Source organism: Oncorhynchus clarkii, chromosome 10 (assembly GCF_045791955.1).
Source record: "Oncorhynchus clarkii lewisi isolate Uvic-CL-2024 chromosome 10, UVic_Ocla_1.0, whole genome shotgun sequence".
Lineage (NCBI taxonomy): Eukaryota > Metazoa > Chordata > Actinopteri > Salmoniformes > Salmonidae > Oncorhynchus > Oncorhynchus clarkii.
In genome coordinates this window covers 19,715,884-19,740,400 of record NC_092156.1, presented here as the reverse complement: position 1 = coordinate 19,740,400, position 24,517 = coordinate 19,715,884, and the positions used below count along the sequence as shown (strand labels likewise).

At 41.7% G+C, this 24,517-nt stretch overlaps 1 protein-coding gene across 2 annotated transcripts; it reads left to right on the top strand.

The window, feature by feature from the left end:
• LOC139418102 (ELMO domain-containing protein 1-like) lies at nucleotides 1-23,811 on the top strand. 2 transcript variants are annotated; one of them, XM_071167286.1, is made up of 12 exons: nucleotides 1-140; nucleotides 587-671; nucleotides 14,306-14,451; nucleotides 14,640-14,668; nucleotides 15,058-15,155; nucleotides 15,820-15,949; nucleotides 16,464-16,597; nucleotides 16,812-16,880; nucleotides 17,773-17,793; nucleotides 18,184-18,234; nucleotides 19,511-19,644; nucleotides 20,305-23,811. In XM_071167286.1, the coding sequence occupies exons 2-12, from the start codon at nucleotides 655-657 to the stop codon at nucleotides 20,478-20,480; spliced, it is 1,005 nt and encodes a 334-aa protein (XP_071023387.1). In that variant the 5' UTR covers nucleotides 1-140; nucleotides 587-654; the 3' UTR covers nucleotides 20,481-23,811. The 2 variants fall into 2 exon arrangements, with proteins under 2 accessions (XP_071023387.1, XP_071023388.1); XM_071167287.1 differs by lacking the exon at nucleotides 17,773-17,793 and having other exon boundaries at nucleotides 20,305-20,642.
• The last annotated feature ends 706 nt before the right edge of the window (nucleotides 23,812-24,517 follow it).

The window sequence follows — 24,517 nt, the reverse complement described above, 5'->3', positions numbered from 1 at the left end:
CATCCACTCAGTGACGCTGTCATCATGGAGGAAGAACAGTTACCTGCTACGGAGTAAAGACGACAACCACACAAACGCGAGGCCACCACCGGCGGCAATCTATTGCGTCTTTTTAAGGCTCCTCTCATTTCTTCTTTCCTGTGAGTGCAATTTATTGATATATTTGTAAATATGTGCATGTTCCATCTTGGGACGCACGATTGATTTCATTGTGTTATTCGAGAGCTCGGATTATGCATGGTGTGATTTGGGTGCCAATTATTAGCTTCGAGAAACAGGCTGCACCAAACCACACAACTGTGTGATGTATTTACCTTATAATGAGATTAAGAATGTTCATTTCATCATATTGCAGGTAGCCTTACCCGAAGAACTGGTAGGCTAGGCAATATCGTTACTTGCTCACAGCAATGTAGCATATAGCCTATAATCCGACAGCACAGCAGCACCATGGAAACTGCCGACCACATAAAACGCGCCATTCACCAGACATTAACACGTTTTAGGGCTATCTTTGTTTCTGTGTGCTTGTATCAATAATGTAAAATTATGTTTTTCCCTTCCCACCCGTTTCTTTTTTATGCAGGAATACATCGGCCATTTCCCGTGTGTCATTTCTAAAGAAACGATAAGGAACTCGGCAAAACCATAAAAATGAAGCATTTTTTGAGGTAGGCAAATACATGCTCTTTCTGCAAGGGATACTTTGCCATAGGCCTGGCCTAATAAATATGTTTTTTAATGAATGGTCAGAACTTCTTGTAATGAGACCTTGACTATACTGTCAACTCACATAGGCGAAGACTAAAATGTTGAATGCTTTCTTTTCACTCATGTGGAGTGACATTTTGTTTATATAGCCTTAAATGGTAAACGAATTCCTCCCAGTGGCCTTAAATGCATGTTGTTTTTTCATGGTCAAATGCGAATGAATAAGAAGCTAGTTATCAAGAAGCTTGACAACCCGAATTTAATTTACACCATATTGTTTAGATAGGCCCGATTTTATGTGACAAACTGTGCCCTTGTGTGTGAGGTGCTGAAAGGACAGCTCCGCCAATCGGTCAGGTGTAGAAGAATAGAGAACAGGGGGTTTTTGCAGGCAACCAGGCCTATATTCTCGCGCCTTTACGATCTTTTCAGTGACGACGCTCGGTTAGGGTAGTTATTGTGCGTAGTGTAGGCCTACCAATGACTTAATTACCATGTGAGTGTTTGCAAGCACAAGTGCTCTCCGCTTATTTCCGTGTCCCATGGCAGTGCTTGGTGCTGCTCCATCGGCTAATGGAGTTGGCTAATGTTTGAATGCGCTCACCCTGCGTGTGCTTGGCCTACTTAGCATTCCAGTCTCGTTCTCAGGCAGTGGTGAGAGAAAATGGTCCCCCGGGATGTGTAGTCTGTGATCAATACACTCAGTGGACATGTGTTAGTCTACATGGTTACTGTGTATCCTTTCATACTATCATCTGCTTCATATTAATAGGCAGGGCAAACCCCTGTTGGTGATCTCTGGTATATCATCAACATAAATCAATCACAGCACGTTTTTGGACCCATTCTGCAGTTTTTACCTGATTAAGTACAATACAATTGGAGATTAATTATATTGCTTAAACTTAAGTTGAAAATTATGCTGTTGCTGCTTCCTGTTGACAAGACATTTTCATGAATAGGGTGAATTCAGAAAGAGTGGGACATCATATAAACTGGGACAGCTTCATCCTGACTTGTCTATTTCTTGGTCTGACAAGAGAAAATCAAAACTATTGTTACTAAGTCCTTGCAGAGAAACCACACCCTGCAAAGCACACAGTACAGATTAGTGATGTAGCTTTTTTTCTGTTGATTTTAAGGTTATACAACTGTCATAAATAATGCACTGTGCCAAATTGTAATGTAAATGTGCATACTATTTACTGGTGCATCAAAATACATACAAAAAGTTGCCAATATTATGTTTACATTTTGTAATTCTGTCATTTTTTTAGTTGCCCCGCGTTACTAACCATAGCTAGCTAAAGTAGGACAGCATGGAGTAGCTAAAGTAGAACAGCATGGAGTAGCTAAAGTAGCACAGCATGGAGTAGATAAAGTAGGACAGCATGGAGTAGCTAAAGTAGAACAGCATGGAGTAGCTAAAGTAGGACAGCATGGAGTAGCTAAAGTAGCACAGCATGGAGTAGCTAAAGTAGGACAGCATGGAGTAGCTAAAGTAGGACAGCATGGAGTAGCTAAAGTAGGACAGCATGGAGTAGCTAAAGTAGGACAGCATGGAGTAGATAAAGTAGGACAGCATGGAGTAGCTAAAGTAGGACAGCATGGAGTAGCTAAATTGGGACAGACTTATGGGAAAAAGAGATTCAGTTTACCTTAAATGTAGACTGCAAAGTAGGCCTATCTGGCCGAATTATATGATGATTTGTAGCAATCGGGTGCACAAAAGAGATTCCGTTTACCTTAAATATAGACTGCAAAGTAGGCCTACCTGGCCGAATGATATGATGATTTGTAGCAATCGGGTGCACATTTGTTTAGCATACTCTGCCGTCACAGTACAGAAACCTGACAAAAACACTGCTAGCCTAACACAAATGTACTGTGACTAATGTTGCTCTTCAACACCTGACACCAATATACAGTGCCTTCGGAAAGTATTCAGACCCCTTGACTTTCCCACATTTTGTTAGGTTACAGGCTTATTCTAAAATTGATTAAATCGTTTTTTCCCTTCATCATTCTAAACACAATACCCCGTAATGACAAAGCAAAAACAGATTTAGACAGTTTTGCTAATTTCTTAAAAATGTAAAACTGAAATAGCGAAGGGTTTGAATACCTATGTAAATGTATTTATGTATTTTTTATTTATTTTTATTGCACCCCATAATGACAAAAAAGATTTGTAGATTGCTAAGGATTTTCTTAATTTAATACATTTTAGAGTTAGGCTGTAACGTAACAAAATGTGGAGAGAGTCAAGGGGTTTGAATACTTTCCGAAGACACAGTAGTGGTTTAGGGGGTACTGAGACGCAAACCCTGGTCCCTGTGACTGTAATATGAGCCATGATGAGGGTTGCAGGTAGCCTAGCAGTTAAGAGCATTTGGCCATTAACAAAAGGTTGCTGATTCAAATCCCTGAGCTGTCTAGGTGAAAAATCTGTTGATGTGCCCTTGAGTAAAAGTGTCTGCTAAGTGGGTAAAATATAAGATGAAATTATACTATTCCAACCAAGTGTATTAACCCTTTTGGCACGATGCATAGGATGTTTAAATTTCACACCAGTGACCTTGTTTCACTTCCTTGTCCTGCTATTTGCTACATTGGTGTCAGAATTGGGATGACGGCCGTGAGGCCATCAGAACGCATGGCTCAGACATGCTACGGGGCTGAGTAGTCGAAGCACAGGGACGTGCCTTTAAATACGGAGGGGGCAATGTAGCAAACCTCGCTATATGAGCCACATTACAAATCTCTGCAAGTGGGTTAACCCTATTAACATCATGTCTAGAGTGTTTGTCTTTCCCGCATTGCCTTGCCTCATCGTTCGCTACAATACCAAAAGGCTAAAATCTCTTGGTGAGGTCGTTAGGTGATGTACAAAGGTTGTTTAGTATTATTACAAAGTATACAACCTTTATTTGATGTGGTGATAACGATCCTTTTGTTTTTGTTTTTTTTGCTGTTATACAGTTAATTCAATTTGTATGGCCTTAGGGACAATACAATTACCCTACCTAGACTAGCCTACAACGCCACAATGCAATTAATATTAGCATTATTGTTTTCAAATGAGTACCATTCTACACTAGGCTGTAAACTGCAGTGAAAATGTCATTTGAATAACTGCATAAAAGCCCTGTTATTTGAATGTTTCTTTCCATTAATTCTATTTGGTTCAGTTGTGGGTCTACTTTCTACATATTATACATTCTAGAAAGGCACAGTACAGGACTGTCAGAAATGTTTTTTCTGATACTGATGCTCTGTCCGTTGCCAATCATCATTCTCCCAAGTCGTCCTATATATTGTAGCCACAAAGGCCTATGCTCCCAGCAGACCCTGGTATTCAAAAAAGCTTAACGCACGTTCTGCCTCCTTTCCGATCCAAGAGGCTATTCCTTGACCTAGATCCTAATGCTTCAATTATAGCCTAAATATTTGTAATTTCACTTTTAAATTGTATTACCTTATTTTTGTAGCATAAACACAACCATTCACATTTAAAAAAAATCTTATTAGGCTACTTCAAAATTCTTGTGTCGGCTACCTGCGCACGTTCATCCACTCCACTGTAATACAAGTCCTGCATCCAAACTGCGCACCTGCCAATCGATGATTGCAAACAGACTGTTTCAAAACAACAAAAAGTTGAATGGCATTCTGAGATTCCACGCTTTAGATACTTAGCAGGGAGGGATGTATTTTCTATTTGTCGAGATTGACAAACTCTTATTTGATTGGTGTTGAAAACGCAAACCATGATGAAACGCTCAAAGTCAGTAATCGGAATATGCAGTTATGCATTTCTTATCAAACTTTAATTGTCACATGTGCCGAATACAACAAGTGTAGACCTTACCGTGAAATGCTTACTTACAAGCCCTTAACCAGCAGTGCAGTTCAAGAAGAGTTAAGAAAATATTTACTAATTAAACTAAAGTAAAAATAATAAAAAGGTAACACAATAAAATACCAATAACGAGGTTATATACAGGGGGTACCGGTACTGAGTCAGTGTGCGGGGGTACAGGTTAGTTGAGGTAATTTGTACATGTAGGTAGGTGTAGAGTGACTATTCATAGATAATAAACAGCGAGTAGCAGCAGTGTAAAAACAAATGGAGGGGGGAGGGGTGTCAATGTAAATAGTCCAGTGGCCATTTGATTAATTGTTCAGCAGTCTTATGGCTTGGGGGTAGAAGCTGTTAAGGAGCTTTTTGGTCCTAGATTTGACGCTCCGGTACCGCTTGCCATGCGGTAGCAGAGAAAACAGTCTATGACTTGGGTGACTGGAGTCTCTGACAATTTTATAGACCTTCCTCTGACACGCCTATTATATAGGTCCATAGGGCCGTACGCACTGCCCCCTGTAGCACCTTACGGTCAGATGCCAAGCAGTTGCCATACCAGGCGGTGATGCAACCAGTCAGAATGCTCTCGATGGTGCAGCTGTAGAACTTTTTTAGGATCTGGGGACCCATGCCAAATATTTTCAGTCTCCTGAGGGGGAATAGGTTTTGTCGTGCCCTCTTCGCGACTGTTTTGGTGTATTTGGACCATGATAGTTCGTTGGTGATGTGGACACAAAGGAACTTGAAACTCTCGACCCGCTCCACTACAGCCCCGTCGATGTTAATGGGGGCCTGTTCGGCCCTCCTTTTCCTATCGTCCACGATCAGCTCCTTTGTCTTGCTCACATTGAGGGAGAGGTTGTTGTCCTGGCACCTCACTGTCAGTTCTCTGACCTCCTCCCTATAGGCTATCTCATCATTGTCTGTGATCAAGCCTACCACTGTTGTGTCGTCAGCAAACTTAATGATGGTGTTGGAGTCGTGTTTGGCCACGCAGTTGTGGTTGAAGATGGAGTACAAGAGGGGACTAAGTACACACCCCTGAGGGGCCCCAGTGTTGAGGATCAGCGTGGCAGACGTGTTGTTGCCTACCCTTACCACCTGGGGGCGGCCCGTCAGGATGTCCAGGATCCAGTTTCAGAGGGAGGTGTTTAGTCCCAGGGTCCTTAGCTTAGTAATGAGCTAAGCATGAGCATGGAGTAGATAAAGTAGGACAGCATGGAGTAGCTAAAGTAGGACAGCATGGAGTAGCTAAATTGGGACAGACTTATGGGAGAAAGAGATTCAGTTTACCTTAAATGTAGACTGCAAAGTAGGCCTACCTGGCCGAATGATATGATGATTTGTAGCAATCGGGTGCACATTTGTTTAGCATACTCTGCCGTCACAGTACAGAAACCTGACAAAAACACTGCTAGCCTAACACAAATGTACTGTGACTAATGTTGCTCTTCAACACCTGACACCAATATACAGTGCCTTCGGAAAGTATTCAGACCCCTTGACTTTCCCACATTTTGTTAGGTTATAGGCTTATTCTAAAATTGATTAAACGTTTTTTCCCTTCATCATTCTAAACACAATACCCCGTAATGACAAAGCAAAAACAGATTTAGACAGTTTTGCTAATTTCTTAAAAATGTAAAACTGAAATAGCGAAGGGTTTGAATACCTATGTAAATGTATTTATGTATTTTTTATTTATTTTTATTGCACCCCATAATGACAAAAAAGATTTGTAGATTGCTAAGGATTTTCTTAATTTAATACATTTTAGAGTTAGGCTGTAACGTAACAAAATGTGGAGAGAGTCAAGGGGTTTGAATACTTTCCGAAGACACAGTAGTGGTTTAGGGGGTACTGAGACGCAAACCCTGGTCCCTGTGACTGTAATATGAGCCATGATGAGGGTTGCAGGTAGCCTAGCAGTTAAGAGCATTGGGCCATTAACAAAAGGTTGCTGATTCAAATCCCTGAGCTGTCTAGGTGAAAAATCTGTTGATGTGCCCTTGAGTAAAAGTGTCTGCTAAGTGGGTAAAATATAAGATGAAATTATACTATTCCAACCAAGTGTATTAACCCTTTTGGCACGATGCATAGGATGTTTAAATTTCACACCAGTGACCTTGTTTCACTTCCTTGTCCTGCTATTTGCTACATTGGTGTCAGAATTGGGATGACGGCCGTGAGGCCATCAGAACGCATGGCTCAGACATGCTACGGGGCTGAGTAGTCGAAGCACAGGGACGTGCCTTTAAATACGGAGGGGGCAATGTAGCAAACCTCGCTATATGAGCCACATTACAAATCTCTGCAAGTGGGTTAACCCTATTAACATCATGTCTAGAGTGTTTGTCTTTCCCGCATTGCCTTGCCTCATCGTTCGCTACAATACCAAAAGGCTAAAATCTCTTGGTGAGGTCGTTAGGTGATGTACAAAGGTTGTTTAGTATTATTACAAAGTATACAACTTTTATTTGATGTGGTGATAGCGATCCTTTTTTTGTTTTTTTTTGTTTTGCTGTTATACAGTTAATTCAATTTGTATGGCCTTAGGGACAATACAATTACCCTACCTAGACTAGCCTACAACGCCACAATGCAATTAATATTAGCATTATTGTTTTCAAATGAGTACCATTCTACACTAGGCTGTAAACTGCAGTGAAAATGTCATTTGAATAACTGCATAAAAGCCCTGTTATTTGAATGTTTCTTTCCATTAATTCTATTTGGTTCAGTTGTGGGTCTACTTTCTACATATTATACATTCTAGAAAGGCACAGTACAGGACTGTCAGAAATGTTTTTTCTGATAGTGATGCTCTGTCCGTTGCCAATCATCATTCTCCCAAGTCGTCCTATATATTGTAGCCACAAAGGCCTATGCTCCCAGCAGACCCTGGTATTCAAAAAAGCTTAACGCACGTTCTGCCTCCTTTCCGATCCAAGAGGCTATTCCTTGACCTAGATCCTAATGCTTCAATTATAGCCTAAATATTTGTAATTTCACTTTTAAATTGTATTACCTTATTTTTGTAGCATAAACACAACCATTCACATTTAAAAAAAATCTTATTAGGCTACTTCAAAATTCTCGTGTCGGCTACCTGCGCACGTTCATCCACTCCACTGTAATACAAGTCCTGCATCCAAACTGCGCACCTGCCAATCAATGATTGCAAACAGACTGTTTCAAAACAACAAAAAGTTGAATGGCATTCTGAGATTCCACGCTTTAGATACTTAGCAGGGAGGGATGTATTTTCTATTTGTCGAGATTGACAAACTCTTATTTGATTGGTGTTGAAAACGCAAACCATGATGAAACGCTCAAAGTCAGTAATCGGAATATGCAGTTATGCATTTCTTATCAAACTTTAATTGTCACGTGCCGAATACAACAAGTGTAGACCTTACCGTGAAATGCTTACTTACAAGCCCTTAACCAGCAGTGCAGTTCAAGAAGAGTTAAGAAAATATTTACTAATTAAACTAAAGTAAAAATAATAAAAAGGTAACACAATAAAATACCAATAACGAGGTTATATACAGGGGGTACCGGTACTGAGTCAGTGTGCGGGGGTACAGGTTAGTTGAGGTAATTTGTACATGTAGGTAGGTGTAGAGTGACTATTCATAGATAATAAACAGCGAGTAGCAGCAGTGTAAAAACAAATGGAGGGGGGAGGGGTGTCAATGTAAATAGTCCAGTGGCCATTTGATTAATTGTTCAGCAGTCTTATGGCTTGGGGGTAGAAGCTGTTAAGGAGCTTTTTGGTCCTAGATTTGACGCTCCGGTACCGCTTGCCATGCGGTAGCAGAGAAAACAGTCTATGACTTGGGTGACTGGAGTCTCTGACAATTTTATAGACCTTCCTCTGACACGCCTATTATATAGGTCCATAGGGCCGTACGCACTGCCCCCTGTAGCGCCTTACGGTCAGATGCCAAGCAGTTGCCATACCAGGCGGTGATGCAACCAGTCAGAATGCTCTCGATGGTGCAGCTGTAGAACTTTTTTAGGATCTGGGGACCCATGCCAAATATTTTCAGTCTCCTGAGGGGGAATAGGTTTTGTCGTGCCCTCTTCGCGACTGTTTTGGTGTATTTGGACCATGATAGTTCGTTGGTGATGTGGACACAAAGGAACTTGAAACTCTCGACCCGCTCCACTACAGCCCCGTCGATGTTAATGGGGGCCTGTTCGGCCCTCCTTTTCCTATCGTCCACGATCAGCTCCTTTGTCTTGCTCACATTGAGGGAGAGGTTGTTGTCCTGGCACCTCACTGTCAGTTCTCTGACCTCCTCCCTATAGGCTATCTCATCATTGTCTGTGATCAAGCCTACCACTGTTGTGTCGTCAGCAAACTTAATGATGGTGTTGGAGTCGTGTTTGGCCACGCAGTTGTGGGTGAAGATGGAGTACAAGAGGGGACTAAGTACACACCCCTGAGGGGCCCCAGTGTTGAGGATCAGCGTGGCAGACGTGTTGTTGCCTACCCTTACCACCTGGGGGCGGCCCGTCAGGATGTCCAGGATCCAGTTTCAGAGGGAGGTGTTTAGTCCCAGGGTCCTTAGCTTAGTAATGAGCTTCGTGGGCACATTCTTACATAGGTGTTCCTTTTGTCCAGGTGGGAAAGAACAGTGTGGAGTGCGATTGAGATTGCATCATCTCTGGATCTGTTGGGGCGGTATGCGAATTTGAGTGGGTCTATGGTGTCTGGGAGGATGCTGTTTATGTGAGCCATGACCAGCCTTTCAAACCACTTCATGGCTACCAACGTGAGTGCTACAGGGTGGTACTTATTTAGGCAGGTTAACTTAGGTTCCTTGGGCACAGGGACTATGGTGGTCTGCTTGAAACATGTAGGTATTACAGACTTGGTCAGGGAGAGGTTGAAAATGTCAGTGAAGACAGTTGCCGGTTGGTCCGTGCATGCTTTGAGTACATTTCCTGGTAATCCGTCTGGCCTTGCGACTTTGTAAATTTTGACCTGTTTAAAGGTCTTGCTCACATCGGCTACCGAGAGCATTAAAACACAGTCATCCAGAACAGCTGGTGCTCTGGTGCATGCTTCAGTGTTGCTTGCCTCGAAGCGAGCATAAAAGGCATTTAGCTTGTCTGGTAGGCTCTGGGCAGCTCGCGTCTGGGTTTCCCTTTTAATTTTTTTTCTCCTCTGGTTGCACATGTGACATGCTGGTAAAAATGTGGTAAAACTGATTTAAGTTTGCCTGCATTAAAGTCCCCGGCCACTAGAAGCACCACTTGTTTGCTTATGGGCTTATAGAGTTGGTTGAGTGCGGTCTTAGTGCCAGCATCGGTCTGTGGTGGTAAATAGACGGCTACGAATAATATAGATGAGAACTTTCTTGGTAGATAGTGTGGTCTACAGCTTATCATAAGGTACTCAACCTATTGGTTGTGTGTGGTGCATTCTCACAGAAAGAAACCTGTTGGTGGAAAATCGTTGCATACATTTTAAACTTATAAATGTTGAAAATCGGATTTCCCCCTACCTGATCATTGTCTGCAGCCGGCTCTGACCGTGGTGTAATGAGACAGGCAAGGAGAGTGAGCTCATCCGTGGTGGTCGGTAACCTTCTGGCCCAAACTGATCCTATTTCAAATGAATTACAGTGTGGCATAGGATATCAACAGTGAGAACGTTTAGCAGCTATTTAAATTTGACTGTCAAATCTGTGTATTGGTGTGTAGCCAACGACTTTTAGAGAGACCACCTCACATTTTTGGTGTCATTCCATTAACCCATTTCATTAAGATATTGATATGTTTTAAGCAGTCAATCTTGTCATTGTGATGACTACAAATGTTTATACTAACATTACCAATCTAAGGTAAAAAGGATGTGTAATTCCACTCAATTTTATGGGGTAGAAATGCAAGCTTGTGTAAGGTAATAGCACAAACTGTCCACATTAGGGAAATTAGGGAAATATCCAATAATTTCATATGGAAAAATAATGAAACATATCAATTTAAGACGATAGTATATGTTGCCCACTCACATTGCAACAATATCTATTTCTCACTAATTAACCAGTTAGACAGTTAAATAATGCTCTCAAACACAATTTAACCAGGCGCTCTAGACTAGAGCCTCCATGGTGTCAGTGCAGAAGCCTGAATGTTTGACGTCCCTAATATTAGGTTATTATCACATTTCGAACACATTTCAAAGCACCCGTGTTGGCACTTGCTGAACATTGAACAGAACAAGGCTATGCCAATAACTACATTTTGACAAAAATGCAGATAGAGCCTTATAGCTTCCAAGCTCTCCGACAGGGCAGGTACTCAGTTGAGTACGGGCCATGAACCACAGTTCTCACTCCAACTCATCACCTCCAAACAGGTTCCCCTAGATAGATAGATACACTTAATATATCTGAGAACAGTTCCTTAAAGTGATTTTGTAGTATTATTACAAAGTCAAAAGTAGTCAAAGTTACTTAAACCAATGTGTCAATCTCATTCCACGTAGGGCCGAGTATCTGTGAGTTTTTCCGCTCCTCCCTTGTACCTGATTGCTGAATTAAGGTAACTAATTAGTAAGGAACTCCCCTTACCTGGTTGTCTAGGTTTTAATGAAAAGGAAAAAACAAAAACCAGCAGGCAGTGCCCTCCATGGAATGAGTTTGACACCCCTGCCCTATAGGGTCACAGTGACTATCTCAGAGGTGTCAAACTCATTCCATGGAGGGCTTAGTGTCAGCGGGTTTTTGTTTTTTCCTTTCAATTAATACTCAAGTACATGGGAGGAGCGAAAACCTGCAGACACTTGGCCCTCCGTGGAATGAGTTTGACACGTGCTGTAGGGGGTCCAGATTTGAGTTGTATCAGCTTGAACATTTTGAGTAATGGCTCCACTAAGCCACGCCTCCAAAATCATTTCCCAGTATACTTTGCCTTTTTGAGTGAAATGTACAGTTACCACCCATGACTGTATTTCAATCCTGTGGCCTTCAAGTGAGTTCCAAGGTGAAGATTGTCATTATAATTAAACTCTTTATGACAATCACAGGAGGTTGGTGGCACCTTAATTGGGGAGAATGGGCTCGTGGTAATGACTGGAGCGGAATCAGTGGAATGGTATCAAATACGCATGGTATCCAGGTCATTTATTTGCATGGTTCTGGCCATTTATTATGAGCCGTCCTCCCCTCAGCAGCTTCCTGTGCTGACAATACATTACATATCTCATTAGGCCTTATTTTGAGGAAGCTTTACCCTAATACAATGGTCTGAAACTGATGGTTTACAGGCCACATCAGGCCTGCAAGTAGTGTAGCAAAATTCCAGTAATTTCCCCAAATTCACAGATTAAAAAACTATCCTGGTTGGAAGATTACCAGGAATCCTCCAACCCAGATTTCTAGAAAACCTGGGAAATTTACAAGGATTTGCAACCCTACCTGTAAATCACATTAGACCAGTTTGCAAAGTGATGTGTAATTCCTATTGGAATCCAGTCAGAATTAGGCTATCCAACAGTTGGAATTGTTATTCACCCACAACCTGCAAAAGGACTGACAGGGTTTTGATACTACATGAGCCATTTTAAATGGAACAACCATTTCAGTAACGGTGCAAAAAAATCTAACTAAATGTTTGGATTAGTTTAGGAAAATGTATGTTATTTATCTTTATGTAGCATAAGATTAATCAATCACTCACTCATTGTACATGCAAAAACACATATTACAAACATTTCCCAGAAATGGACCTGCAGTAGAGCATGCTGGGTAGAAAGTTAATGGGTTGAAACATAATTTGTTTTTGTTGATGTGACTTCTCATTTAGTTTTCAGTCAGTTCCACATACACATTTTAAGTAAAAATGACTTTTCATTGACAATGAGTTCAACGTACTATAAGTATTTTAGTTAAAAATGCTTTGGGGTTTACAGTGCAGGAAGAGTAGCTGCTGCTTCTGCAAGAGCTAAAGGGGATCCAAATAAACAAATACAGTTGAAGTCAGGAGTTTACATACACTTAGGTTGGAGTCATTAAAACTTGTTTTTTAAACACCACCAATTTCTTGTTAACAAACTATAGTTTTGGCAAGTCGGTTAGGATATCTACTTTGTGCATGACACAAGTAATTTTTACAACAATTGTTTACAGACAGATTATTTCACTTATTATTCACTGAATCACAATTCCAGTTGGTCAGAAGTTTACATATACTAAGTTGACTGTGCCTTTAAACATCTTGGAAAATTCCATAAAATGATGCCATGGCTTTAGAAGCTTCTGATAGGCTAATTGACATAATTTGAGTCAACTGGAGGTGTACCTGTGGATGTGTTTCAAGGCCTACCTTCAAACTCAGTGCCTCTTTGCTTGACATCATGTGAAAATCAAAATAAATCATCCAAGACCTCGGAAAATAATGGTAGACCTCCACAAGTCTGGTTCATCCTTGGGAGAAAATGTACATCTGTACAAACAATACCCCAAGCATACTTCCAAAGTTGTGGCAAAATGGCTTAAGGACAACAAAGTCAAGATATTAGAGTGGCCATCACAATGCTCTGACCTCAATCCCATAGAACATTTGTGGGCAGAACTGAAAACGCGTGTGCGAGCAAAGAAAATTCACCCAACTTATTGTGGGAATCTTGTGGAAGGCTACCTGAAACGTTTGACCCAAGTTAAACAATTTAAAGGCATTGCTACCAAATACTAATTGAGTGTATGTAAACTTCTGACCCACTGGGAATGTGATGAAAGAAATAAAAGCTGAAATTAATTATTCTCTTTACCATTTTTCTGACATTTCACATTCTTAAAATAAAGTGGTGATCCTAATTGACCTAAGACAGGGAATATTTACTCGGATTAAATGTCAGAAATTGTGAAAAACTGAGTTTAAATGTAGTTGGCTAAGGTGTATGTAAACTTCCGACTTCAACTGTAGAGAATGTACAAATTCACATTCTCACACTCCACCCCCCCTCACACACACACGGTGCTTGTACAGCCTACATTAGGAGGCTGCTGTGTGCCCGACCCACGTCATGCTTCTCCCTCTGTCCCAGTTGGGCATCTGGAACTACACTCTCTTATCAGGATGGGGGCGGTGGCTCCCCTCAGACCTAAATATGGAGCCTGAAGGAGAGAAAGGGAGAGGGGGAGGAGAGAGGAGAAGAGAGAATAATGTAATTTTAAACAAACAGCAAATAGTTATTCACATGTTAATAAAGAGGGAGAGGGAGATAGTTTAGGTCTGTTTCCTGCCAGGGCAGCTTTTGGACTGATCAGTCATCAATTTGATGGGTACATTGAACAACAACACAAATGAAGAGCTGTGGCAGGCTTTGGGATTCAAGTTTTAAAAAATTGTGCGGCTGAGCAGGTATTCTCTTCCCTGAGCATAAACGCTTAACAATGGTGCCCATTATAAGCATACACTGTACAAGGTACAGAACATTGTGGCACATCACTGTACTTCTGTCCTAGATTAAATCAGTGTGTCTTAGTCTAACTGAGGATGAGTGACTTTGACTGTGACCTGAAGACTTGAATTAGTTCCCCAAGCTAATTCCTAGACTTTAGCTCAGTCTGCTTACACAGTCTTGATGGGGCACGCAGAAGACCTGGGTCAGTCACAAAAGGAATGTAGAGAAGTTGTCTCATTCTGTGTCCAATACCCCTGACATTGTCCTTTTGATAGGAGAGAATATACTCTCTCTCTCACCTCTTGTAGGGTGGTGACGCAGTTCTTTGTGTTCCTGTACTGTAAATGTCTGTGGCGAGGCCTGAAGTTTGTGATCAGGAAGGTCACGGGGAGGTGCGAACTGCAACGGATCTGCCACAGCAACAAGCCAGGGGCCCGAAGGACCCTTAAGATCGGTAGGCCTACTTATTGTCTTTGAATAATTGTTTAATTCGTCCACATGTAATTTAATCTTCTTCAATTCTGATTCTGTGTGAGAGATATGTAAGCTATGAGAATGATAAAAAGTGGTGGGTGGGAACTGGGAGTTTGAAATACTGTAGGTTTGTTAGCATTTCTTTTTTAACTTGTTTTTCCCATTCAGAGTCTTCCCTCAGGTACTCAAAGAATGAGGTGAGTGGTGTACATTTGATGGGTAATATGGTATTTCATAACTTATACACATTTATATACAACTGTGATGATGCTTTGTGCTTTCCTCCTCCTCCTCTTCCTGCCCGCTATTCCTCCTCCTCCTCTTCCTGCCCCCTATTCCTCCTCTTTCTCCTCCTCCTCCTCCTCTTCCTGTCCCCTATTCCTCATCCTCCTCCTGCCCCCTATTCCTCCTCTTCCTGCCCCCTATTTCTCCTTCTCTTCATACCCCCTATTCCTCCACCTCCTGCACCCTATTCGTCCTCCTTCTCTCCATGCCCCCTTTTCCTCCTCCTCCTGCCTCCTATTCTTCCTCCTCCTGCCTCCTATTCTTCCTCCTACTCCTCCTCCTCTTTCTCTTCCTTCTCCAGCTGTGCCAGTCTGCCCTCAGTGCTCACCCAGACCGAGTGGAGAAGACCATCGATGACATCATGACCCTGAAGAAGGTCAACCCTGACACTAACCCACAGTAAGATCATGTTCAGCACTGAATCTGTTGATCACTGCGCATCATTTGCATAGGCAGATTTAATCACTATAATGAAGTACTGAGAGCCACCAAGCGGTCTTTTAAGGTTCATAACGTGCCCGACCTAACTAGAATATAATAGATTTTTACTCTAGTCAGACGACTGACCAGGATTGAAACACCTACAGTGGGCCGGGATTCAGTCCAAGGCACATATAGCGCTGGTTACTATACAGCTGACAATCCTTTTTTAAAGGTATTTTCCTCAAAGTTCTTCAGAGATTGCATTTTTGGTAAACCTTGCAAGTCGGCTCAAACGCAAATGACCTTTAAGAGACCGTTATAGTGCCCTGCGGCTACAATGCACCTTGGATTGAATCCTGGCTCTACAGTACTTACAAAAGGAGCCTCCAAAAAGAGCATGCTCTCACAGACCTCAAGGCTCATCCAGGCTAAGCCAGACGAGAAGCACTGGGTTGAGTTCATTAGGGTACACCATAGCTTATTGTTTGAGCATTTTGTATAGGGAAAGACTAGACCAGCCTCTCTCCACTCCCCCTTTCATTCTCTTCCGTTTGGTGTCTATTGTACACAAACCTATAGTAGTACGTCACCTCCAGGCTAACCTCTAGGCTGATCCTTGCATGGCTGTGTCTCTCCCCAGGCTAGGCATCTCCCTCCAGGCCAGTCTGTTCCAGATCGTCGGCTACCGTAGCCTGGTGGCGGAGGTGGAGAAGCTACGCAGGGAGCCGTACGACTGTGAGAACCCCGACCATGAGGAGATGCTGATGAAGGTAAGATGTAATGTTATTATAATGCATTATGAAGTGCTACAATAAATACCACTATTTAATGTATGTGTTGATATACTGACTTGTGCTGCTTACATCTGTGCTTACTGGAATTGATATAAAGTAGCTAGACAGGTAGAATTTCTGTGCTTTCTATAGTTTGGGAGCTAGAGTGGGGCAGTTACTTTGTGTGGGTTAGATACAGTATATAATTTAATCCCCTGCTCAGAATGTAAGGTGACTGAATTGCTGATATAAATTGTTATTTGCTATGTTTGTAAGGGCTAGGTTTTGAATATCAGGGCCCATATTCATAAACCGTCTTAGAGTAGGATTGCTGATCCAGGATCAGTTTGGCCTTGAAATCATAATGAATAACAAACAATATATTGACAGGGGGAGACCTGTTCCTAGCACTGCTACTCTGAGACACTTTATGAATACGGGATCTGGCTTTATTTACTGATAGCAGTAAGTAGTCTCTCCCTGATTAATGTCTGTGTTTGTTCTGTTGTAGCTGTGGAAGACACTGCGTCCTGATTCACCACTCACTGGGCGGATCTCCAAGCAGTGGTGTGAGATCGGTTTCCAAGGCAATGACCCCAAGACTGACTTCAGGGGCATGGGTCTACTGGGCCTACACAATCTTCTGTGAGTGTCTCTGTGTGTGTGACAGTGTCATGTGACAGTGTCGTGTGTGTGTAATATGAGTCACTGTACTGTACAAATGTTTTCCTCTGCAGACAAGGACCAGACAGTAGTACCGTACTGATTATACATCCAATAACAATGTCAAGGGACATAGAGACAATCCTGTACAATCCTAATTTATGTTTCCCCTGTGTTTTAACTTCCTCTACCATAGATATTTTGCTGAGCATGACAAGGCCACCGCTCTCCAGGTGCTTCATGACTCCTTGCAGCCGAAACACAGGTGGTTCCCTCCCCTTTACCCCTCCTTCACCCGCCCCCTGACCTATAGCGTAGCGATTGGCTCTTGATTTATCTCAACCCTTTACAACATGCTATGAAGAATGACCTGTCTAGGGTCGAACCAATGACTGCTAGATATTTTGGATGATTTGTACCTATCATGCTTATTTGTCAGCTCACCATCTAATCCCGCGTTCCAGGCTGACTACATTGGAGACGCCTTTCAGATCCACAACACCTGGATAGGTGTTGAACATATTATCTAGCCACATCATATGATATAGCAATCAGATGCCCGACTGTGCTGTCGATGAAGTGGCACTTAACCATTGGTTGATGCAATGCAACGTCTGCAATGTAGTTGGCCTGGAACTCGACCTGTATGATTAATTTAAGCGCTGGAGTCACACTAACTCTCAACATAACAGAGTCCCACTATTGAAACCTCATTGGAGGAAATCTTCTAAAAAGGGGAATCCCTATCAGTAGTCTTGAATTCTATTTCCCTTCAGACCTCTCTGATGTTTTGAGTTTCTCGTGGGTCATGTTCATTAAGCACCTAACAACAAAAAAAGGACTGAACAGGGAGGAACTACCTGAACTTGCCCAATAAGAAACACAAATTTTTGCTTTCCGTTGTGTACAATTTAAGACTATTTTCCAGTGTGCCCTAATGAACCCAACACTAGGTTTTCCACACTGGTTAGGCTACATTGTGGCTGTGTCAGTCTATAGCTGCAATTTATAGTACGGACTTGGATGACTGCAGTTGTGACTAGCGTTTTAATTTCTGTCATTTGGCACATTTGCTTTGGTCTACATCTCACTGGGCACACTCACTTTCTTTCTTTCTCCACCTCCATTCTCTCCATCCCTGTCTCTCACGTGTGTAGGAGCATTCCCAAAGACGCAAGGTACTACTTCATCATTTCACTTTCATACTGACCAATTGATTTGCAACGTTTTAGAATTATCTCTATATGTACTTGTTATGGTTATGCATTCCATTCATTAATTGCGATGAGTTATAGAATCTAAATAGTCATGGATATTGTCATATGAAACTGCATCATGGCACTTTCCTTGCACTACTCATCTTGTTTCATTAGCTGAGGTCTTTGTACGTTTCTGAGGTACCTCTAAAGTAGACTGGTTGCAGTTCTGTTTGTGCTGTCTGACAATGACCATAGGAGTTGGCAAGACAGCACAAACAGATCTGGGACCAGGCTACTTCACTAGTCAGAAAACACTGCAATGTCAGAGCTCTAGATGCACACTCACACTCACGCTTGTGTCCTCCACAGCAAAATGAGCAAAGCAGAATGGGAACAGAAGAACTTTGATAAAGCAATTGGGTGAGTCTCAAATCCCTAAAACACGCACGCACAGCGGAGATGGCACAGGAGAGAATATCAAGACGAATCCTTTGATGTCCATGTGTCCTCATCATACCATAGGCTTGGCAGTGTCTTAAAGGATTATGGGAGATCTGGGCATGGGGTGGAGGGTTACTGTAGCTCTAGGGAGATTTGGGCATGAGGTGGAGGGTTACTGTAGCTCTAGGGAGATCTGGGCATGGGGTGGAGGGTTACTGTAGTTCTAGGGAGATCTGGGCATGGGGTGGAGGGCTACTTTAGCTCTAGGGAGATCTGGGCATGGGGTGGAGGGTTACTGTAGCTCTAGGGAGATCTGGGCATGGGGTGGAGGGCTACTTTAGCTCTAGGGAGATCTGGGCATGGGGTGGAGGGTTACTGTAGCTCTAGGGAGATCTGGGCATGGGGTGGAGGGTTACTGTAGCTCTAAGGAGATCTGGGCATGGCGTGGAGGGTTACTTTAGCTCTAGGGAGATCTGGGCATGGAGTGGAGGGTTACTTTAGCTCTAAGGAGATCTGGGCATGGAGTGGAGGGTTACTGTAGCTCTAGGGAGATCTGGGCATGGCGTGGAGGGTTACTGTAGCTCTAGGGAGATCTGGGCATGGGGTGGATGGTTACTGTAGCTCTAGGGAGATCTGGGCATGGTGTGGAGGGTTACTGTAGCTCTAGGGAGATCTGGGCATGGAGTGGAGGGTTACTGTAGCTCTAGGGAGATCTGGATCTGGCAGAGGGGCTGTTTCAGCACTGAAAGTCCGGCGGTGACATCTATATTCAGGCTGTGTGTGTGTGTGTGTTTTCAGAGGGTGAAATGTGTGTGTGTGTGTGTGTTTTCAGAGGTGAAATGTGTGTGTGTTTTCAGAGGGTGAAATGTGTGTGTGTGTGCCAGGATTTGTTTAGATTCAGCTCTTGTACACACCTATTCCTTTAGTTCAATTGTCTCAGTCAAACCTTGGCAAAATCACTTCTCATACTTGCACTGCAATAGGTCAAGTCCACGTTGTGGATTTCAAATCTCAACAGGGCCATACATTATTTTCACCCAATCAAAACCTGTGAGATCATTAAGCTACATTAAAAGTATAAGACTGTAAATATATTCCATTCTAGTCCATATCCACTATTGCCTACTGCCTACTTATTAAGTCATGTAGAAGGAACAACCACAGGGGGCAGCACAGAGGCTTGTGCACAGCTTAAAAGATTGCCTTCGTTCCAGCTTCAGATAAACTGAGATATGTTTATAACTGATTGTTCCAGATACTCCTTTGCCATCGTGGGCATCAACATCACGGATCTGGCCTACTCTCTTCTGGTGAGCGGAGCCCTGAAGACCCACCTGTACAACGTAGCCCCGGAGATGCCCAGCCTCAGCCACTTCCAGCAGACCTTCTGTGAGTGGGAACCACTGTGCCCATAATGGCACCCTATTCCATATGTATTGTACTACCAAATGGTACTCTATTCCATATGTATTGTACTACTAAATGGCAACATATTCCCTATATAGTGTAAGACATTTGCCAAGAGTCCAATAGGGTGCCATTTCAGATGCAGTCTTTGTGTTAAATCTGCTAGCACGTGTGATGCTATATTGATACTGATATAACTTGAGAACCAAACGGCACACTTATACACTTTCAGTCATGCTTCACACTAATATCAATCAGCATGCCTTCAACTTGTCAGACAGAAAATGCTGTTAGAATTCCTACAGTATCTTTCCCTAAAATATTGTTTTATCCCAATATCGTAATATCATAGTAGTATCTTTCCCTGAAGTATGATAACCCAAAACAAATGTTTTTTTCCATTTTGATACAGTTATTGTAGTACTGTATGAAAACGTTATACTGTTCTCCCACCCTTACCTGCTAACCTACAGGTTTACCGTTTTCTTCTGGTCCTCCTCTGTGATCCCAGCCGCTTGTCCCAGATCTGTTTGTGCTGTATAGCCAACTATGACCATAAGAATTGGCAAGATAGCACAAACAGTTCTAGGACCAGGCTACTGTGGTTCTGTCCGGCTAATGGTCCACCCTCTCCTCTCATAGGTTACCTAATGCAGGAGTTCCATCGGTTCTGGATCGAGGAGGACCCCTGTGACATCATGGAGTTCAACCGTGTGCGTTCCAAGTTCCACCGGCGGGTGCTGCGGCAGCTCAAGAACCCCGACATGGCGCTGTGCCCCCACTTTGCCGCCTCCGATCTCCACCTGGTCAACCTGTAAATACACTCCCCCTGACTTCTAACCCCTGACCCTATACCTCTAACTTCCTCAACCCCCCCCCCCCCCCCTCCGTCCTCCCAGCTACATCACGTCACTGCCAACCGCTCACCCCACCAGCGCTCACACACATGCTCACACACACCCTCCCCTCCACGCCCTGCCTCTAACCCCCACAGCGACTTCAGAACCACCAGCACCACTAGATGACCATGGCGATTGTAGGGGTGCATGATGAGGCTGCACCACATAGTCATTCACTGACTCATTGTTATTCCTTGCTTTAATGATTTGTGATTGTACAACAGCCATCCATTGCTGGTTATGTATTGCTATTATTATGCATTTTTAAAGAAATAGTTTACCCAAATTACAAAATGAATATGCACTTTGGGTGAACTATCCCTTTAATTGAATCATCATGGAACAAGTGCTTTGTTTTCTCCAGTCCGTTAGCCCCTTGAATACATCTCATTGTGATGAATGTTCGGCTGTGACACCAAAAATATTTGAGTACATTTAAGGAGACAGTGCTTCCTCTTTACCATTAGACAGGGCAATAACAGTAGGCCTAAGCTGTGCTGTCAGACTGTCAGAAGTCACAAACTGAAAAGGCTTCATAAGCTTCCTATGCTTATGTAGGGAATTGTACAAGAGCTATGTACTTATTCTATATTTGGCTCTGTAGTGTAGTGTAGTGTAGTGCACTGTACTGTATAAGGAAGTCAGAGCTACTATCTAGTCCTATGTTGCCTTCCTTATTTAAGTGGGGATGCAGCAAGGCTTTGTGTTGCAATGTGCAGACAGAACATTCTATTGGTTGAGGAGGGGTATATGAAGGAAATGAAAGTAGGCTATTAAAAGAAGATTGCTTAATGATACATGAGCTGGAAAAAAAGGGCCTATGCACTATATAGGACTGGATTCATTTACAGTCAAAACCAATCAAGAGAGATAGCAGACATTCATTCATCCAATTAAATCACTCGCAGCCATCATCTCAGCAAGGCCGTTTCTTTTCTAAATCATTTGTCCAACATTTATCAATTGTATTTAATCACATTTGAGGTCAAATGCATGATAAGAACACTTCACAAGAGCATAATTCTCATTGCCAAAATGTAGACTAATGTGGACAATTCACATGAATCAGAATAGCAGTTTGAAGAAATGGTCATTTATTTTATGAATGTTATTCAGCTATGTCCATGATTGTTTGATTTGTAAATCTTTATTCAACTATGTCCACGATTGTTTTATTTGTAAATATTTTTTAGATATATTGAATGTGACACATTAAATGTTCACTGAATTAGTAAATCAATTATTTACATTCCCCCCATGAGACGTACATATGACTTTGGGTGTTTTCATACTTGGTCCCTTTCAGACAATTTTTGTGAACTCAGTGCGGCTTGCTTATTTTTTTCATGCAGTGTGAACACTCCAATGGAACTCAGACCCCTCAAAAGAGCCCCCGAAGTGAACCAATCTCGGGGGGTGGTCTTTTTGGGCAACCTGACCAAATTCACATAGAAATGTCTACGAAGCTGTAGATGAGTGCTGTTTCTATGCTACCCATTTCTGAAGTTTCGTTTTTGCGTAGTTTTGTACACCAGCGAATTCTGCATAGTGTATCTTTAAATAGTGTGAAAAGACAACATATTTGGTGAAAATCACAACACGGAGTGCAAAATAAATGATATCTCTGAAAGGGCCAGTAGCCTACATTGGGTGTACAATTTTCAATACAGCATTATTTAATCTGCAGATATTTGTCTGCTATTTATTCTGTTACCAATAGTAATTACATGTTAATAGTATCTTCTGATTACAATTATATCTCATCTTTTAACTAAATGCAATTTATTAGCTACCAAAATGTAAGTAGGTATATCTAGCTGTCCGATAACACACGCTGATGGAATGGTTTGTCCTGCACTTTGTAAAAACCCAGAGTGAATGTTGGAAAAAGAATGGTTCCTTTCTAAACATAGAAAAATGAATGCAAAGAGGACTTGAACCACAAAATGGGTGAAGTGAACTGGCAAAAGAGTTGAGTACTCATTCAAAGGCAAAGGCAGCATGAATACAAAGAAAATTGGGTTATTTAGCTATTTTTTATCTTCACTTTAAAAGAGGACTCAGATTAGTTATTTTAAAAAGGCCCATGTGAAAACACCCTTAGTTGTTACTGTAGGCTAAAATCTTGTTTGCAACAGTTCTGCCTGTGTTGTTGTTTTACTCACTGTATGGCATAATCAATTAAAAGTAAAAGACAATTTAATGTAACCAATGATTTTGGAAGGAAGCGGGATCACAAGCGTTATTCCCCATAGAGATGAGCTGTGTCGAGTGACTGACTAAAGCTTACACCAATGCCTCCAAACTGAATTGACATTTTGCTGTGTTTTTTTTGTTACAGTGACTCATATATATTACAGTGACTGGAATATTATTCCAGGTGTGCATGTTTTGTACTTTTCCATTCTCCTTCTTTTGAACGAGGTAAAGACCACTAATGGTTAATTAAAGTGACATTTTACACAATACATGAACGTTTGTCAGATGTTTTCAGACCTCAAGTACGTTGTGAGATGTAGTGAAATCAGACTACTTTTGAGGTCTGAAAACATCTGCCAAACTTTGATTTGAAAGTGTAATGCCCTTCTGAGATTTTTATGGTTCAGATAGTTCACTGCATGATATTATCAGCTAGGACTTTCAGTGAACACCACAAACATAATTATCATAGGCCTTCTTTAAAAAAAAAAAAAAGTGTCTTGTTGAAATGCCATGCTTGCACAGATTCTTTATTTGGAATAGTATTTGTGAACAGGTTTGTTACCTTTTAAGTGAATGTCAATGCTTGTGATCCGTAGTTTTGCAGCAGTTTGCTTCACTGCATGTCAACGTGTGGTTTGTCTCGTTGCCTCTTTGCTCCTTCTTTCGCTTGATGGTCGTCAACACTGCACTTCTGGAAATAAAAACGATTTCATGTCACTCAAATACACTATAGTGCAACACTTATTTATTTGTGTTATTTGAGTGTATTTGGGCTTAATGCTCAATAAAGATGTAGATGTTGTTAGATACAATCAGCTGTACATACTGCTTGAAGAAATGCTACTAAAGAGATCATCTTAAGCAATATGCATGATCAAACCCACGATGTCGCTGCTCCTCCGGCATCTTGTGCTGCTTCTGTTTAAGCCTAGATCATGAGAAGATACATTCTAGACAATTAGGAACTTATTTGTGCTTAAATTCTTTGTGCTGTGTAACAGTTACTTTTTGAGACCACAATAAAATATCAATGTAATTAAACGATCAATGTATTTGTGTTTCCTCTGTGTCCGTATAGCATCATAATTGTGTTTGTGTGTGAGTGGGGGTATTGTCAGTTAATCATTGACCAGGTCACCTTGTTATATCTATAATGGCCAGGTCAGATAAAGCCTCATCATCACCTCCTGTACTTTCCTTTTTCTTGTCCTTTCTCTTTATAATATGCAATTTGTGAAATGATTCATGATTGGTTAAGACTTTTAACATAGGATTTTCCAACTAGCAACAGCTGCTGAATGGTCCAGGAAGTAGCCTAGTGAAGTTTGAAAAAACTAAACTAGTTGAAAGGAATGGGAAAATGCATGCAGTTAATCTGTCACTGATTCCTTCCAAATTTGCGATTTCCAACTTGTTGTGTAATGTTTATGTCCAATGACCGATGAGCACCTATATGTTTAATCTATAATTTCTCTTCGTTATTTCTCTTCATATGACAGGGATTAAAAAGGATTTGCCAGTAGATTGTCTACTTGATTCATGATCATGACTGCTACAGTAGCTAAGATTTTGAAAGAATGATGTTGACATGATCAACCCAATCAAAGCTACTGTACATATAACGTGATTTGACGTTATTTTATCTGTGGCCAATTACCTTGAGCCTTCTTGGATGGGTACGCTTGTGCTTATCTAACAATATCTAACAAGTAATCTAACAATTCCTCAACAACTACCTAATAAACACAAATCTA

Bases quoted from the DNA above. Each gene is read 5' to 3' on its own strand.
- LOC139418102 (XM_071167286.1), top strand. The intron at 18,235-19,510 runs GTGAGTCTCAAA...TGATTGTTCCAG, and splicing joins AACTTTGATAAAGCAATTGG to ATACTCCTTTGCCATCGTGG. The intron at 19,645-20,304 runs GTGAGTGGGAAC...CTCCTCTCATAG, and splicing joins CCACTTCCAGCAGACCTTCT to GTTACCTAATGCAGGAGTTC.